Source organism: Enhydra lutris, unplaced genomic scaffold (genome assembly GCF_002288905.1).
Source record: "Enhydra lutris kenyoni isolate GAN:26980312 unplaced genomic scaffold, ASM228890v2 scaffoldscaffold24, whole genome shotgun sequence".
Taxonomy (NCBI): domain Eukaryota; kingdom Metazoa; phylum Chordata; class Mammalia; order Carnivora; family Mustelidae; genus Enhydra; species Enhydra lutris.
Genome location: NW_019154108.1, coordinates 30,035,004 through 30,053,224, shown reverse-complemented (window position 1 = coordinate 30,053,224; position 18,221 = coordinate 30,035,004). Strand labels below are relative to the sequence as shown.

Sequence of the window (18,221 nt, the reverse complement as noted above, 5' to 3'; positions counted from 1 at the left end):
ACACTCTTTCATTTTGTGACTTGTCTTTATTTTCTTGATGGTATCTTTTGAGACACAGTTTTTAGCCTTGATGAAGTTCAGTCTATTTTTTCCTTTGTCACTTGTTTTTTTATACCATATCTGAAGAAAGCTTTGTATAATCAAGGTCAAAAAGCTTTCTTCTATGGGGCACCTGGGTGGCTCAGTCGTTAACCGTCTGCCTTCAGCTCAGGTCATGGTCCCAGTGTCCTGGGATAGAGCCCCGTATCAGGCTCCCTGCTCGGCGGGAAGCCTGCTTCTCCCTCTCCCACTCCCCCTGCTTGTATTCCCTCTCTCACTGTGTCTCTCTCTGTCAAATAAATAAATAAAATCTTTTAAAAAAAAAAAAAAGCTTTCTTCTATGCTTTGTAAGAGCTTTGTAGTTTTCACTTTTATATTTAGGTCTTATGGTCTATTTTGGGTTGATTTTTGTGTTCAGTATAAGGGAGGGATCCCAATTCATTCTTTTGCCTCTGAATATCCAAGTATTCTAGAACTATTTGTGGAAAAGACCATTCTTTCCCACATTGAATTGTCTCATCACTCTTGTCAAAATCAACTGACGGTAAATGTTGGGATTTCCTTCTGGATTCAATTCTGTTCCCTTCATCTTACATCTCTCCTTATGCAAATGCTACACTTGATGACTGGAGCTTTGCAGTAAGTTTTGAAATAGAAAGCTCAAGTAGTTTTTAAGATCTTGACAACTGATTCTAAAATGTATCTGGAAGAACCAAGGTCCCTGATATTCCTGAATAAAAAAACCAGGGGAAGAGTTTGGGTGGTGAGATCTGCCAGATGTCCAGAATTATTACAGAATTAAGGTACAACACTGTGCTGCTGGTGCAGAAAAGGATGGCAGTTCTGAACTATTATGTCCCTATGATGTAATGTAAAAATGTGTAGAGAAAACAACAGAATTTTGTAGAGAAATTGATAAATCACATCTAGTATGAGATTTTACTGCATGTTTCTCAGTAATTGATAGGAAAGGAATATGGTGAAGTGGCTATGACTAAATTCTTTTTTTTAAGATTTTATTTATGTATTTGACAGAGAGAGATCACAAGTAGGCAGAGAGACAGGGAGAGAAGCAGGAAGCAGGCTCCCTACTGAGCAGAGAGCCCAATGCAGGACTCGATCTCAGGATCCTGAGATCATGACCTGAGCCAAAGGCACAGGCTTAACCCACTGAGCCACCCAGGTGCCCCTAAATCCTTTATACTAATTATCCCCAGTTAGAAATGGAAATAGGAAAAATTCAGCTATCAATGGCAAAAATCTATTTAAAATATATTGGAATAAATGTAAAAGAAAGGAATTTGTCATGGGGGGGTGTCAGGGAAGGAAACAGGAATACCTATATACAGTTGGCAAAAATTGAATAAATGGAAGAGATACTGTATTCCTGCATGGAAAGACTTCTGTCCTAAAAATGCCAATCTAGACCAAGTTAATATATAACATAATATCTTTCCAAGCAAAATCCCACTTTAAAAAACTCAAATTAAATGACTTTAAATTTCATTAGGAAGTATAAACATTCCAAGAGTTCAAAGAAAATCTGGGCAGAAAACCAGAGTGCTTTATATTTCTAAAATATTCTATATTAATTTTTTTTAAAGATTTTATTTATTTATTTGACAGAGAGAGATCACAAGCAGGCAGAGAGGCAGGCAGAGAGAGAAGAGGAAGCAGGCTCCCCGCCGAGCAGAAAGCCCAATGCGGGGCTTGATCCCAGGACCCTGAGATCATGACCCGAGCCGAAGGCAGCGGCTCAACCCACTGAGCCACCCAGGCGCCCCTCTATATTAATTTTAGAACAAATCCATACTGTAACCGAAACAGTGGAGTGCAATATAATACAATGACCATACTTAAAAATGCTGTATTGCATATTCAAATTTGATAAGAGAGTAGGTCTTCAGAGTTCTCACCACAAGAAAGAAATGTTTACCTATACGTGGTGATAGATGTTAAGTAGACTTACTGTGGCGATCGTTTCACAATCTATACAAATATTCATTATATTTCATACCTGAGAGTAGTGTAATGTTGAGTGCTGGGTATATTTCAGGAAAAGAAATAAAAAGATAACACTTTTCAAAACCTGAATAAAAACCCTGGAATGTACTGACACAGAAAGGGAACCAGACAGAGTCCAGAAATATATTCAGACATACATGAATTTAATACACAACTGAAGTAATATTTCTAATCAGCAGGAAAAGCATTCTTTACTGAATTCTCTGTTTATATAGTTTGCTATTTTCTGATGTGAAAAATGTAGAAAGACACTTACCTCATTCCCTACCCAGAAATAAAATTCCAGGGGTGCCTGAGTGGCTCAGTCAGTTAAGCATCTGCCTTTAGCTCAGGTCATGATCTCAGGGTCCTGGGACCCAGCCCCAGCATCCACCTCCCTGCTCAGTGGGGAGCCTGCTTCTCCTCTCCCTCTGCTCCTCCCACCCCCGCCCCGTTCATATGCGCTTTCTCTCTCTCTCTCTCTCTCTCTCTCTCTCTGTCAAATAAATTTTCAAAAAAGAAAATTCCAGATGAAATAGCCAACTAAATATAAAAATAAAATTATAAAAACATAATATTTAGGGCATATATTTAGAGTTAGGAAGACCTTAACTAAAGCTGGGAACCCAAAAATCATAAACAGAAGATAAAATTTTTTCTCTGTAAATACAAAAAAATGGTTTGTTTTTTTCCAAGAGTTACAATAAACATCATTAAAGCAAACCGCAGTCTGGAAGAAAATCTTTCTAGCATCTTAGAGGAATTAGTGGCCCTGCTGTAGAAACAGACACAAACAAGAACAACTGGGGGAACCAGGCGGGCTAAAAGTAGAACGTTGTTGGAGCACATGAAAATTCTCGACAGAGGAAAGACGCTCAGCCTAAGTCTTAGTCAAAAACTAAAAATTATAACAATGAGAGCAGCACGGTTTTTCTCCTCAAGTTTTCAAAACGTAAGAGTATCCATAACTAAAACATTGCATGTTCATGAACATATGGAGAAACAAACATTCCTGCATCTTATTGGTGGAAGTATTATTTTTTTAAAAGATTTTATTTATTTATTTGACAGACAGTGATCACAAGTAGGCAGAGAGGCAGTCAGAGAGAGAGGAGGAAGCAGGCTCCCTGCGGAGCAGAGAGCCCAATGCGGGGCTCGATCCCGTGACCTTGGGACCATGACCCGAGCTGAAGGCAGAGGCTTTAACCCACCGAGCCACCCAGTCGCCCCTGGTGGAAGTATTATTGTCACAGACTTTGAAAAAGAGATCCAGTAGAATTTATTAAAGATTAAAATCCAGATAATATTTGACCCACAATCCCACATTTTTTAAAAACTGAGGGAAAGAAAAGCAGTAGAGCATAATGACTTATGTGTGGGGCTGGTAAGTGCAGACTTCTGCAATAGAAATAGTCATTCGAAATAACCTTTTACTTGGTCCTCTCCCCATGAGCCTTGAAAACTAGAAGTGGCCGGTTACTGTCTGTTAGGCGCGAGGCCCTGGCTGAGACATGCGGCTCACTCCTATGTACAGTCTCTGTCTCTCTCTGTTCTGTTGAGCCCCTCTGCGCCCCAGGCCTGGCTCCCATGTTTGGTGGGCTTCCCCTAGTCTTGTGGGCAGAGAGAGCCAGTGCTAGTCAGCTGATGATAGGGGACTCAGATCTGCTGAGGAGATAAATAATAAAGTCCTCCAGATAATTAAGACTTAACTGTATGCATAGATCAGAATTTCTTGGGATTAGTGTGAGAACAACCCATATTTGTGTCACCTGGGGAATGTTATTACAGATGGGGCTTCCTGGCCTCCACTGCCAACCTGTTCAGTCAGAATCTCCAAGGATTCTGTTAGAGTCTGTGGTTTAGCTGATCCTAAAGTTAAGTCTTCTGTACCCTAAAATTTTAAAACTACTATGAAGAAGGGGGAAAATATGCACCAGAATGTCCACACTGATTCTTTAGAGATGGTGGAAATTCAGAGAACATCTGCTTTCTTTTTTGTGTTTTATGGTATTATTTTAATGTTACACAAGCATGTACTAACTGTGCTGGGGAAAAAAAACGAAAAGAATTCTCTAAAAGAAAATGGCCTGTAATCACCACTCAGCTGAGCCATACTGCACTGGCTACATGGAGGTCTTCCAGGGCCAGAACCTTCTGCCTTTCCCATTTTTGTACTCAAGAGAACATATGAATATATAGTGCATTGGAATTGGAAAGTGTGATCAAATTAATATTACTGATTATATATTTTAGGTTTTCAAACTTGATTTCTCTGATGCAGCAGATACTGACGTTAATATATTTGAGGTGGAGGTGGGAAAAGATGTTAACATTCCGGAATATCAGAGTAAGTGTTATTATTAGATTCAATAAAGTGATTGATTAAAATAGAAGATGAACTGAACTAAATGAGCTTTATTTCTATCTTTAAAAGCATTTTTAATTTGTGATATTTTGTTGTTGTACTATGTATTTTCTCCTCATTTGTTTATTTAGAATTTGTGTAGTGTCACCACATACTACGGGGCATTCATCTATAATTACACTATAAAAGCAGCAGGTCTGGTCTAACCCTTTCAGTTTATAAATGCACATTAATATCTCACAAGAACCAAGTAGATATTAAAGGTAGAAGTACTATTGTGTGGAAACCTGCAGTAGCGTTGCCTCTGAAGTGGGACTCAAGGCACTCTGCCTATTCCCAGGCCAAGTCCTACCACCCAAACATACTCCTCTAGAAAGGATTGCACACCCGGCACTTGGCGGTGTGCGGGGGGACGGAGAGCGTCAGGATACTGGTGGAGCCCCCCAGGGCTTTCACGGCTCAGGGCTGACCCTCTAGCCACACATTCACACTGAAGGAGGCTTCTGCTGCTGCTTCTGCTTTTCCTCAATGGTTGTGTGACCCTACCTCATGTTCAGGTTGGAGAGCACAGTCCTTGGGCACAGCAAGCTCCCTTCCAGGGTGTGAAGATGGGCCCCGAGGCGGGTACTTCAGCCAGTCCAGCCATCTGAGTCCTGGCTCCTCTCCCTCTTCTGCTGGCCTCTTGTGTCCTTCCCGTGGCTCACTATTTTCTGCCTCCACAGTGACTCCCACGCTCCTCCTTTAGCTTGTCCAGTGGGTTTTCTAGAACTGTGGAGCGGGTAGGGCCTGTAGCTATGGACAGTGGAGTCAATGGGGTCACATGTGAACTACTCTGAAATCTGTTTGATTCTTTCTTTGAAGGGCATCTGCTTGCCTTTCCTATTTCCCGGAGGTGGCATGTCCAAACAGTGTTCGGGTGGAAGGGGGAACACACAGTCCATATATTATGGAAAAGAGACATCCGGGATCTTTCTCTGATCCAGAATTTAAGGGCTAATTACACAATGCAGTAATCTAAGAATACTAAAACAATGTTTAAAGAATTACTAAGTATATAGTGTGGGTAGGTATTTTTATTTAATAAATATTAGAGTCTGCATAGTAATGTATTCAGTCTAGTGTTTTCTAGGATATCGTTTCCCAAACAAAATAGAGAATTTGCAAGCTTGTAAAAAAAAGAAGTCTGAGGTGATCCTCAGTTACCTCGTGAATCTGTTTCTCTGCAGGGTACGACTGGCAGTGGATTGTTTTAGACGGGCCAGTGGATACCTTCTGGGTGGAAAATCTCAACTCCATGCTAGATGATACTAGAACATTATGTCTGGCAAACAGTGAGAGAATTGCCTTAACTGATAAAATACGAGTGATTTTTGAGGTGGACAGTCTCTCTCAGGCCAGTCCTGCTACTGCCAGCCGATGCGCAATGGTCTATATGGTGGGTTTCCAGAAACAAATCCCAGAAAGAAAATATATAGATTGATCCCTATCTGCAACATTTTTGGTGACTGGTTTAGCCTTACCCCTGGATTACTGAGGGTGAGGGCAGTAGTTCAGTTCTTTGTCCGCTGAAGCCTCCTAACCCAGAAGTGAGTCTGAATGGTCTTAGGCTCTGATGGGGGTGTCCCCTGCACCAGACAGGACAGGCTGCAGGCAGGGCTGCTTTTCCGGGGAGGAGCCACTACCCTGAACCCTTTTCACTCGACGACCCTTAGGACTCATGGAACCCAGTACCTTGGAGAGGAGGATGGAAGACTCAAGAGAGACTAGGTTTCTTCTCTCCGGGAATGCATTAGTAGCCGTGACTAGCCCTGGGTTCTGACCCACTTAACCTCCCGGGAGCAAAGCTAAGTGCTACCTTTCCCCTCCCTGCGGACATACAACCTCAGCACTCCTCCTTCACGTAATCCCCCCATTGCTTCTAGTCTTGTAAGACCATGGTTACAAAGTACAAATCAGAGACAGGTCATTCTATTTTTTTTTTTTATTTAAATCCAATGTATTAACATATAATGTGTTCTGGTTTCAGAGGTAGAGGTCAGTGATTCATCAGTGCTCATTCCATCACATGCCCCCTTAACGCCCATCACCCAGTGACCCCATCCTTCCCCTCCCTCCCCTCCAACAACCCTCGGTGTGTTTCCTGAGATGAAGAGTCTCTTATGGTTGACACAGGTCATTCTTCAGCTGTTGTGATTAGTTGCACTTTGATGAATGAGGATTCTGAACCATATTGTGCCAGGGCAGTGGTGACGTAAAGAGACGGTTAGAAAGACGATAGACACTGTATTTTTCTTATTTACGTAAAATTATCTTGTGCTTTATATTGTTAGGATCCTGTTGATCTGGGATGGGAGCCTTATATGAAGTCATGGCTTTTGAAAACTTCCAAAATTATGAGTCAAACAGGAGTGAGTTGTCTTGAATTCATGATTAAAAATAGTGTCGCAGATGGACTACAGTTTATGAAGAAGCATCGGAAATGTCAGCCATTTCCTGTCCAGGACGTAATGACCGTTATGACTCTGTGTAGAATTCTTGATGCTTTCTTCAACTTCATGGGTAAAAATGGAGGCTTTGGAAAATGTGAGTTTTCCCCCCTTGTTTTAGTGGTCTTGTATCTCACTCATCAGTGCCAGTTACTCATCACCTTCTATTGAGTTTTATAAAAGGAAACAAAGAAAGGTAGACCAGGAATTTTTATTCTATTTGAGCCAGCAGCAGACATGCATGTGGAACAAACTAGAAATAATTTATAAAGGAGCATGTCAGTAAGGTAAAATCCTATGTTGAAGGGTCATAGGAAAAATGAGTATAAGGAATCCTGAGAGGGTCTCTATTAGGGAAGAATGATTTTAATATGAGATTCTTAGAGATAGATATAATGGGGGAAATGTGTCCAGAATCCTAGGTGTAAACTGTCATCGTGGAAAGTAGTAAATGTCGAAAGTAGTGTGAGGTGAGAGCAAAAGATTCAGAAACTAGTGTAGCATTATGGGTACAGACGAGGTCTCTGGATTCTGGACCCAACCTTCAGACCCTGGTTCTGTCTGGCTTCCAATGGGACAGGTAATTAGCACAGGTTCCCAGCTTGGCCTCAAAAACCCAGTTTGGGATCCATCAAACTAACAGACATTGTGAGAAATCCTGGGGTGACAGGATGCTTAAGGTCCCAGTTAGGGGAGCAGTAGTCTTGAGTGGAAGAGAGCTGGATACCATGATGAGGGGAATATTTAGCTTGGGCCTCTCCCCTTCTCAGGGCTCTGAGCGGACCATTGGCCTTGCCTTTGCTAGTCAGCACGCCACAGTCCAGCTGGAGGCCGCAGCAACATAGCGTGTCAGCAGTGACCCCTGACTAGGTCAAGGAGCAGCTAAAGCATGTTTCTTTCCACTGCCAGTCCCCTTCCCATCTTAAAGTCTAAGTGATTAAGAGAAAGAGACTGAACTTGAAAAGGAGCAGTATCAGTGGGGATACAAGTTGTTAGCACACAGCTTTCTTGCCTTGAAGAGTGTCTCCTTCCTCCCCGGACACACAGTTCTGAATTCGTTGGAAGCATAAGCCAGGGAAATGGGAGTACTAGAAACAGAGCAAGAAGGAGTTAAGAGAAGGAACGTAATAAACAGGTTAAATGCTGACATGTTTAGCTGGGTCACGGCTCAGTCCAGGGGCTCTCCCGGATTACAGCAGCACGAGGGGTCTGTGTCTGTGTGCACTTCTATAGAACTAAGTAGAAGTACAGTCACTTACACAATATACGCATATGTGTATGTTTATGTGTGTGTGAGGGTGTGTCTTTAGTTGAAAGATGAATAAAAGTCGAAAGTTTACCATGCATGTAACAGAACCTCCAGAAAGAAGTTTTTGAAATAAATAGAAGGGAGGAAATATTTCAAGAAATAATTACCAAGGTGTTCTAGAATTTGACAAAATGTAAGACCTAAGATTGAATAGGAGCTTGGAATATTAAGTAGGTTGGGAAAATAAAAACCCACACCTGGAAGTGTTTTATTGATATACTGCCCCCCAGTTCTTGGATGCTCTCATCTTCTGGTTTGTTCTTTTTTCCTTTGTATTTCAGTTTGAATAACTTTTGTTGATTTATAATCCAAGTCACTGATTCTTTGCGGCATGCGGGCTGCTGGATAAGCCCATTGGAAGAATTCTCATCTCATCTCTATTTCTCACATTTCCATTTGACTCTCTTTATAGTGCTCAGTGGTCTGCTGAAATTCTCTGTTCAGTTTACGTCTGATGTTTTAACAGTTCGATTGTAGTTGTTTTAAATCCCTGATGCCTGGGCCATGTCTGGATCTGTTCTGTTGACTGCTTTGTATCCTGGCGACAGGACTCTCTTTCATGCTTATTTTTGTGTCTCATGATGTTTTATTGAATGCCTGATATTGTCGGGAAAGGAAGAGTAGAGACAGGTATATGGAAATGGTTACACCTGTTCTTCTCCCAGATTGTTGAGGTAATGCTGGGGAGGATTGAGTCTGTCTGGACTGGGACTTAGCTTTTATTGTTGCTTAAGTTCCCTTCAGTGCACCACAGATTTCAAAGTCTCTGTGCTCCCCCACATCCCCTGTTAGGTGGTGTAAGACTCACAGTGGGAACAGGGATGATCTCCAGCTTCTCCTGCTCTAGCCTCATTCTAAGGCAGACTCTGGGCACCTGAGCTGCATGCGTGGTGTTTCAGCAAAGAAACAATTTGTTGTGCTTTAAGACTATCTAAGATTAAAGGGAGATTCTAAGAAATTTCAGAGAGGAAAAAGCCAACAGGATTATAAGAACAGTTTAACACAAGGTTTCTCAACAGCAATGTGGATTAAGGGAAAAACTGATGTCTAATCTTCAAAGCATTTTATACTTAGCTAATTAAACACATTCTCAGATATGCAAAGCCTGAAAAAGTTTAACACAAGAGACTTTTGGAGTAATCCAGTACTGCAAGAAATGAATCAAGGAGAATTATATGAGATACGGAAGTTAGATGTGATAAATAATTTAGTAAAATTCAATGCAACCAAAGTAAGCAAAGAACACTTCTCAGAAGAATTAACATAGGGGTGCCTGGATGGCTCAGTGGGTTAAACCTCTGCTTTCGGCTCAGGTCATAATCTCAGGGTCCTGGGATCGAGCCCCACATCGGGCTCTCTGCTCAGCATGGAGCCTGCTTCCTCCTCTCTCTGCCTGCCTCTCTGCCTATTGTGATCTCTGTCTGTCAGATAAATAAGTAAAATCTTTAAAAAAAAAAAAAAAAAGAATTAACATAAAATCTAGAACAAAAGTTTAGAAACTTTAAGCGTAAAGGGGAGGGGAAGGGGAGGGGGCGGGGTCAGGTCAAAGAAAGCTGAGAGAGAATGATTACCTGCATTGTTTGAGGGAAAAAAAACAGAAGCAAAGTCTAAAAAGTGATGGAGAAAAAAAATAAACATAAGTATCATCTTAATGTGTTGGGGGTAAGCCTCAGAGTAATACTAAAATCCATAGAGGGGTGCCAGGGTGGTTCAGTTGGTTGGGCATCCTACTCTTGGTTTCGGCTCAGGCTGTGATCTTGGGGTTGTGAGATGGAGCCCTGAGTGGGCCTCCACGCTTGGCAGGGCAGTCTGCCTGAGATTCTCTCCTCTGCCCACCCCCACAGTTGTTCTCCCTCTTTCCCTCTCTCTCCCTGAAAGTAAATAAATAAATCTTTAAAAAAAAATAATAGAATCCATAGCTTTAAATGTGCAAAGGAATATTTGTTCTTTACTACAGAGGATAAAGGAAACCAAAGAAAGAAATTTGCATAACAAAAAAAATTGATCCAACTTTAATAATAATTACAATAATGTGAGTTAAACTCTCTCATTTAAAAGATAGAAACTGGGGGTGCCTGGGTGGCTCAGGGGGTTAAAGCCTCTGCCTTCGGCTCAGGTCATGATCCCAGGGTCCTGGGATCGAGCCCCGCATCGGTCTCTCTGCTTAGCGGGGTTCCTGCTTCCTTCTCTCTCTCTGCCTGCTTGTGATCTGTCTGTCAAATAAATAAATAAATAATCTTAAAAAAAAATAAAAGAAGCTGATTTCAATTTTATTTTTTTGTAGTTTTTTTAAATTTCAAGTTTTTATTTAAATTCAGGTTAATTTAACATATAGTGTAATACTGCTTTCAGGTGTAGAAGTCAGTGACTCATCACTTACCATACCCAGTGTTCATCACAACTGGTGCCCTCCTTAATCCCCATCATCCATCTAGCCCATTCCCCCACCCACCTCTCTCCATCAGCCTTCAGTTTGTTCTCTATAGTCAAGAGTCTTTTTTTGAAACTGATTCAATTTTAAAACAAATAGTAACTCTTTTCTCTACAAGTATCATCATTAAATCACAAGGATACAAGTGGAGCAACCACTTTGGTTAAAGAATTTGGCAGGTCCTTTATATGTGAAACATAATTACCATTTGACCCAGCAATTCCACTCCTAAAAAAATACACCCAAAAGAAATGGAAATGTGTCCACACAAAAAGTTGGACACAGATGTATATGGCACCATTATTCATAATAGCCAAAAAGTGGAAACAACCCAAATGTCTGTTAAATGGATAAAGAAAGCGTGGTTTATCCACATGGTGTATGTTATTAGGCCATAAAAAGAAATGAAGCATTGATAGATGCACAGCATGGATGAACTTGAGAACATTATGCTAAGTGAGAGAAGCCAGTCACAAAGACCACATACTGTATGACTCCATTTATATGAAGTGTCCAGAATAAGCAAATCTCAAGTAGGCTGTGCTTGCCAGAGGCTGGGGGAAGGAGCAAAACAGGCAGCTCTTCTAATGGTGTAGAGTTTCTTTTTAGTGATGAGAACATTCTAAAATTATAGTGGTGATGTCTGCACAACTCCAATTATACCAAAAACCACTGAATTGTGCCTTTTTAAAGAGGGAATTCTATATTAAATGAATTGTATCTCAATCTATTATTTACAAAGAGGGACAGACATGGAATGGCCAGAATAAGGGGTAGAAATAAGATACATAATGTAAATATAAATGAAAAAAAAAAAAAGCTGTCATTTAGATATTAGCCCAAATTTTATTTTCGTGTGAAAATTTTCTTAAGCAGTAGAAAGATTAAGACCTACTGAGAACATATTAGAAATCTATATTCCAGATTATGATATATACACACACACACATGAAGGGAGGTAGGGAGAGAGGGGAAATATATAAACAAGAATATATATATATATTATATATAATATATAAATAAATATGTATTATATGTATATATAAATAAATATATATAAATATATTTAATATATAAGTAAATACATATATAAGAATATATATATATATATATATATATATATATATATATATATATATATATATATATAAAAACAAGAAGAAATAAGTGTTAAATAAGCAAATCAGTAATCACAGATAATTTAGCAACCCCTCTTGGGAGACCTTCCAGGTAGCACACAGAGAATTCTTAAAACCTACTGCTGAAGGGAAATGAAAACTCCAGGCCAGGACTTGGTAACCAGAGTGGCCACACTTTAGAGAATGTTAAATGACCAACCCTGACAGAATGGAGGCATCAGAGCAAACATCACCCCAAATCCTGAACCCCCCCAGACTCAGTACTCCAAACCGTGTGCTGGTGGCTCTGGAGACCAGAGCTGACAGTAGAGGCGACCATTACTCAGCTAGTCTCACTGGAGGGTCTAATGTAGCCCTCACCACCAGAAACCAGAAGAATTCAGCCAAGCTAGGGTGGGGGAGGCAGAGATGATTCTCAGAGTTATTAAGAGTAATTAAGATAAGTTATTAGTAGAATAAGATGTTAAGATAAGTTATTGATAGTAAGATATTATCATCTAAGATATTATATAGGATTAGATATTAGATAGATATTAGATAGTGTTAATTATTAGATTGGGTATTAGAAAGTAAGATGTAAGGTAGTATGTAATATAAGGTATTAGATAGTAATATATTAAGCTAAGTTATTAGTAGAATGTACCATCCCTATGGGCAAAATATATGAGCAGCCAACTAGATACCATCAGCTTGTATCATGAGAAGAAGTCAAAGACAAGTGATGCGGAGGCTGAGGGTAGCTTCCTCAATAATAAGTAGTGATCCCCTGCTCATTTCCAAACCCCAGCCAGCTTTTAGGTCCAGAACCCATTGGATAAAGAGGAGGCTGGGACCTTCTGCAATATCATGGAAAGTATTTCTTTTTTTTTTTTTTTAAGATTTTATTTATTTATTAGACAGAGATCACAAGTAGGCAGAGAGGCAGGCAGAGAGAGAGAGAGGAGGAAGCAGACTTCCTGCTGGGCAGAGAGCCTAATGCGGGGCTTGATCCCAGGACCCCGGGACCATGACCTGAGCCGAAGGCTGAGGCTTTAACCCATTGAGCCACCCAGGCACCCCATGGAACGTATTTCTAAAAATAATTACACTGTCCCTTCTCCAAAGGAGACTGCAGCCATTTACTTGAGTAACTTACACTAGGGAGAGAGGAATACTCAAAGATTTTTAGAACTGTTGGACACAGGGTCTGAGTGATACTGATATCCAGAAAGCCAAGGCACCTTCATGTTCCCCTTCCATTAGAGTGGGGCCTGTGAAGGCTGGGCAATAAATGGAACAGGGCATCTTGACCAGGGTTCAGTTTACTGAACTGGGAATTAAGAATTCCACTGGGAATTAAGAATTTAATTTTTTAATACTCTTGTGTAAGTTTTAAAATCTTAATTTCCAATTGTTTATTGCTGGTACATAGAAATACAATTGATGCTTTATACTGATAAAGACATGAGTACTGTATTACCAATCAGTGTGCATTTTATTTCTTATATTTGTCTTATTATACTGGGTAGGACCTCCAATACCAAGTTCATAGATGTTTTGAGAGCAGACATACCATTTTTTCCCCCAATCTGAAGGAGAAAGCATTCATTTTGTACCATTTCAGTATCATTTTTGCCATAGGATTCTTTCCTAGACATCCTTTATCAATTTGATGAAGTTTCTAACTATTTGTAGTTTGCTAAGAGATTTTCTTTATCATGGATAGTGGGGCATTTTTTGTTTTGTTTTTTGGTTGTTGTTTTTTTTCAGTTTTTTTTCTGCACATACTGAGATTATTAAATTTCTTCAATAATCAAAGCATTTTCTAATTTCTTTTGTGATTTATTCTTTGTGGTTGTTTAAGAACGTGGAGTTCATTTCCAAATGTTTAGGGACTTTCTAGGTGTCTTTTTGTTATTGTTATTAATTTCTAGTTTAATTTTCCTGTTATAAAATACACTTTGCCTAATTTTAGTGCTTTATATTTATTGAGACTTGTGTGATACCCAGAAGTTATCTATCTAGGTGAATGTTCCTGTGCTCTTGAAAACAAGAAGTATTCCTTTTTTGGATGAAATGCTCTATAGGTATCAACTTAGTCTAGTTGATAGTTTTGTTCAAATTTTCTATATCTTTTCTGATTCTCTTGTTACACATTCTCTCAGTTAAGGAGTACTAAAATCTCCTTGGGGTGCCTGGGTGGCTCAATGGGTTGGGTGACTGCCTTCAGCTCAGGTCATGATCCTGGAGTCCTGGCATCAAGTCCCACATTGGGCTCTCTGCTTGGTGGGGGCCTGCTTCTCCCTCTGACCCTCCCCTTCTTGTGCTTTCTCTCTCTCTCTCTCATTCTCTCTCTCAAATAAATAAATAAATAAAATCTTTAAAAAAAAAAATCTCCCAACTACAATTGTGATTTGTCTCTGTATCCTTTTAGTTTTGTAAGTTTTCCTTTTGTGTATGTTGAAGCTGTTATTAGGTGCATACGTTGATACTTATTCTCTCTCCTTGGTGCATTGAATCCTTAGTTAATTATTTATCTCTGGTAATTACTCCTTCTCTAAAATCTACTTTGCCTGACATGAACACAGTTACTTCTGCTTCTTTATGACATCTGCTGTACTGCTTTCCATCCTTTCCCTTCTGACCTGTCTCTGTTTTTGCATTTGAAGTGCCTTTCCCATTGACAGACTATGTTTGGTTGTCACTTCTTTATCATCTGATGGTCCCCGGCTTTCAGGTGGAGCATTTGGACCATTTATTTAACATGTAAGGTTATACATTACATAACATATATGTAAATATAAGAGCACTTTGAGAGATTAACAAAATTTATTCAACAGTACAAAAAATAATCAAACATAACTTCTAAAATAATGCATGTAGTCACTGATTGGAAAACTGAGCGAAAGGGCTAATACTGACTTAGTTTTATCTAATGCTGAAAAGGGAATGAGCAAACCAGGATATAAAAAAGATGGCACTAAGACAGGGAAGATTGAGACAGAGAAATTCTCACATACATTTGTTTGGAGTTCCAGAAAAGTCATGAGGAGAAGGCTATATGCAAAAAGTAAATGGGTGAGAATTTTCCAGAACTGGTAAAATACAGGTATTCTCAGCGCAGAAGGTGAAACAAGTCTCAAGCCAGACCAATAAAATGAAGCACCCACCTACATTTACCGTGATGAAACTACCGAGCACCAGAGAAAAGAATACATTTGAAAAGTAGAGAAAAAGGAGAGATTACTTACTAAGGAATCCCAACTAGATTGACAAGAGACTTTTCAACAACAGAAATGGAAGCCAGAAAACAATGTATAATAGGCCGAGAAAAAATTAACTATTAATTCAGAAGTGGTAGCCATCTAGCCTTCCATTTTAAAATGATGATAAAAGAAAGACCCCTTGGATTTTCAGACAAAAGATTTGAGAGTCCACCACAACAGACCGTAACTAAAGGAACTTCTACAGTGTGCACTTCAGGTAGAAGGAAAATGACCTCAGAAGGAGTATCTGAACTCAAAGAAAAAAAAAAAAAACATGAAAACAGATGATTTAGACAAGATAAATGACAAAAGTGGCACAACAGATCAATAAGAATAAACATTTTAGTAAATTGTGTTGGATCAAGTAATTATCCGTAGTTTTAAAAAAGAGCTTATTACCTCACATTACACATAAAAATAAAATCAGTCTCAGGTAAAATAAAGGGACAGATAGAAGAAAAGTGATGCTGGAGAACTTTTTAGAAGGAGATATAGTAGAATGTGTTCATGATACTGAATCAATGATGGACTTCTAACATATGAAATTTCAGGAAAAGATTAGTGTATTTTTCTATTAAGACTATATGTTTCTCAGGGTGCCTGGGTGGCTCAGTGGGTTAAGCCTCTGCCTTTGGCTCATGTCACGATCCCAGGGTCCTGGGATCAAGCCCCACATCGGGCTCTCTGCTCAGCGGGGAGCTTGCTTCCTCCTCTCTCTCTGCCTGCCTCTTGCCTACTCGTGATCTCTGTCTGTCAAATAAATAAGCCAAATCTTTAAAAAAAAAAAAAAAACTATATGTTTCTCAAGCATCAAAAGCTTGAAAGACAAGCCCCAGTTTATAACATATATAACCAACAAAATACTACTACCCAGGATGTAGGAAGCATATGGATTAAAAGCTACATGTATCAACATGCCTGATGCTCCACAAACCTAACGAGTTGAATAAAGCAAACTGTTAACATGCATACATTTGACACCATTTATATAAGTTTAAAAAATTATATAAAGTGAAACTGTGTGTGTTTTAGGGACCCATACTACTGCAATTATTTTCATTGCTCATGACAATAATAAACAACAAATTCAGCCGGTAGCAGTATCTGCAGGAAACAGCAGGAATGTGAACTGAGAGCTGCAGCCAGAGGTCTGCGGACATACAGTAATGCTTCGTAGCTTAACCCAGAGGGAGTGTTCAAAACACTCACCGGTCAGTTTTTATACTCTTTATGTACTGTGACTATTGCACGATAAGTATTTTTTATGAAATGTATAACTCATACTATGAAGGTTAAACAGATCAATAACAACAACAAAACAGTGATCAAAATAATGAAATTTGAGAAAACGGGGAAACAGAAAGCATGTTTAAACATTGAAAATAAAATGACTAATACCAAATATGTCACTGATTGCAATGAAGACAAAGATCGCAAATTTGATTTTTCAACCCTACTATAAAAGACACACTTAAATCATAATAAGATGTAAAATGAAGTAATAGGGGTACCTGGGGGGCTCAGTCAGTTAAGCCTTTATCTTTGGCTCAGGTCATGATCCCAGGGTTCTGGGATGGAGCCCTGCATCAGGCTCCCTGCTCAGTGGGGAGTCTGCTTCTCCCTCTCCCTATGCTCCTCCCACCCCCACTCATTCTCTATCTCTGTCTCAAATAAATAAATAAAATCTTTATTAAAGAAAAAGTAATGGAAAAGATATGCAAGAAAACTGTTAGCGTTTCTTGCACATATGTGTTATAAGTACGTGTTCATCTATATATGGGTTGGCAATAGTAACAGGACACAAAAGGAATTGTACACTAAAAACACAGAAGGGACAAAGTAAGGGTATTGTGTGTTGGTGATTGTAACTGTCCAGTAAGAAAGTACATAATTATGAACATTTATGCAATTAACAACATGGCCACAAAATATTAAATTTTTTCTATTTTATTTAGTCTTTTTTTTTTTAAAGATTTGGTTTATTTATTTGACAGACAGAGATCACAAGTAGGCAAGAGGCAGGCAGAACTGACAGAATTGCAGGAAATTGTGAAATCTGCAATCTCAGTAAAAAGAATTTTTTTTGATGAATTGACATTTATTGTCCAGTTTTACTGACAAATAATGACATCCAACAGTGAATAAGTTTAAGGCATACAGCATGATGGTTTGATTTACATCTATTGTGAAATGATTACTAGATTCAGTTAATATCCATCTTTTCATGTAGATACAATAAAAATAAAAACAAAAAGAAAAAATTAGCTTTTTTTTTTAAGATTGTATTTATTTACTTGACAGAGTGAGCACGCAAGTAGGGGGAGTAGCAGACAGAGGGAAAAGCAGGGTCCTCACTGAGAAAGGAGCCTGATGCAGGACTCAATCCCAGGACTTCACCTGAGCTGAAGGCAGACAGTCAACCAACTAAGCCACCCATGTGCCCCTAAACTTGCTTTTTTTTCCCATAAAGTTTTATTCTCATAGTTTTCCTTCTTTTACCATTTCAACAGATTTGTTTTCTATTGTCTTTTCAGATTTTAATTGTATTTTCCCAATTTTTAAAAAAGGGGCTTAAAATTGGAAAAATAAAATGTGAAAGAACCAACAGTATTTTAAGCAAAAAGTCATAAAAATTATAACCATCCTCATTAGTTTAGTTTTATGTAAATAGTTGTTGATCTTTTGATATCAGTTTTACGAATTTATAAGTGTTTTTATCAGAGTTCTATAAATTCTTACTCAGTTCAGTAGTATGATCTTAGTTATCAGAACCCTGTCCTCAGTGGTCTTTCCTGCAGCATTCCTGGAACATGAAGCATTAGAGGAAAACAACTGTCCATAAGTGACAGAAGACTTAAAAACAGCTGTGGTTAAAGATCTGATGAGAGTTCATTATAATGTAGTTGACAAGGAAATTTAATTGTTTTTGTGATCTCCTTTGAAAAAATAAATGACAAGATTATACCAAGACACCAAATTTCTAGGAATGTCATATAATTTTTAGAATATTTACATTAATAATATATATCTGTTTATATGAAAGAAAATTTAGTATCATTTTTATTTGATAATGCTTTCTGTGTAATTTAATATATCAAATAAGTCTAATTAGTTGAATATCTCTCTTTTATAGGGAGAGATAGCAAATGCTTTGAGATGGTCCAGGAACCCTCTTGAAAAATCTCAAAGTTATGTCAAGGTCA

General features: G+C 38.8%; 1 protein-coding gene across 1 annotated transcript in view; it reads left to right on the top strand.

Annotated features, from left to right (window-relative positions):
* LOC111150822 (dynein axonemal heavy chain 14) overlaps positions 1–18,221 on the top strand; it is a 319,964-nt gene that overhangs the window by 157,831 nt on the left and 143,912 nt on the right. The window contains exons 38-40 of the mRNA XM_022508439.1: positions 4,297–4,390; positions 5,635–5,843; positions 6,739–6,991. Coding sequence (XP_022364147.1) covers positions 4,297–4,390; positions 5,635–5,843; positions 6,739–6,991 — 556 coding nt within the window. The remainder of the gene's footprint in view (positions 1–4,296; positions 4,391–5,634; positions 5,844–6,738; positions 6,992–18,221) is intronic.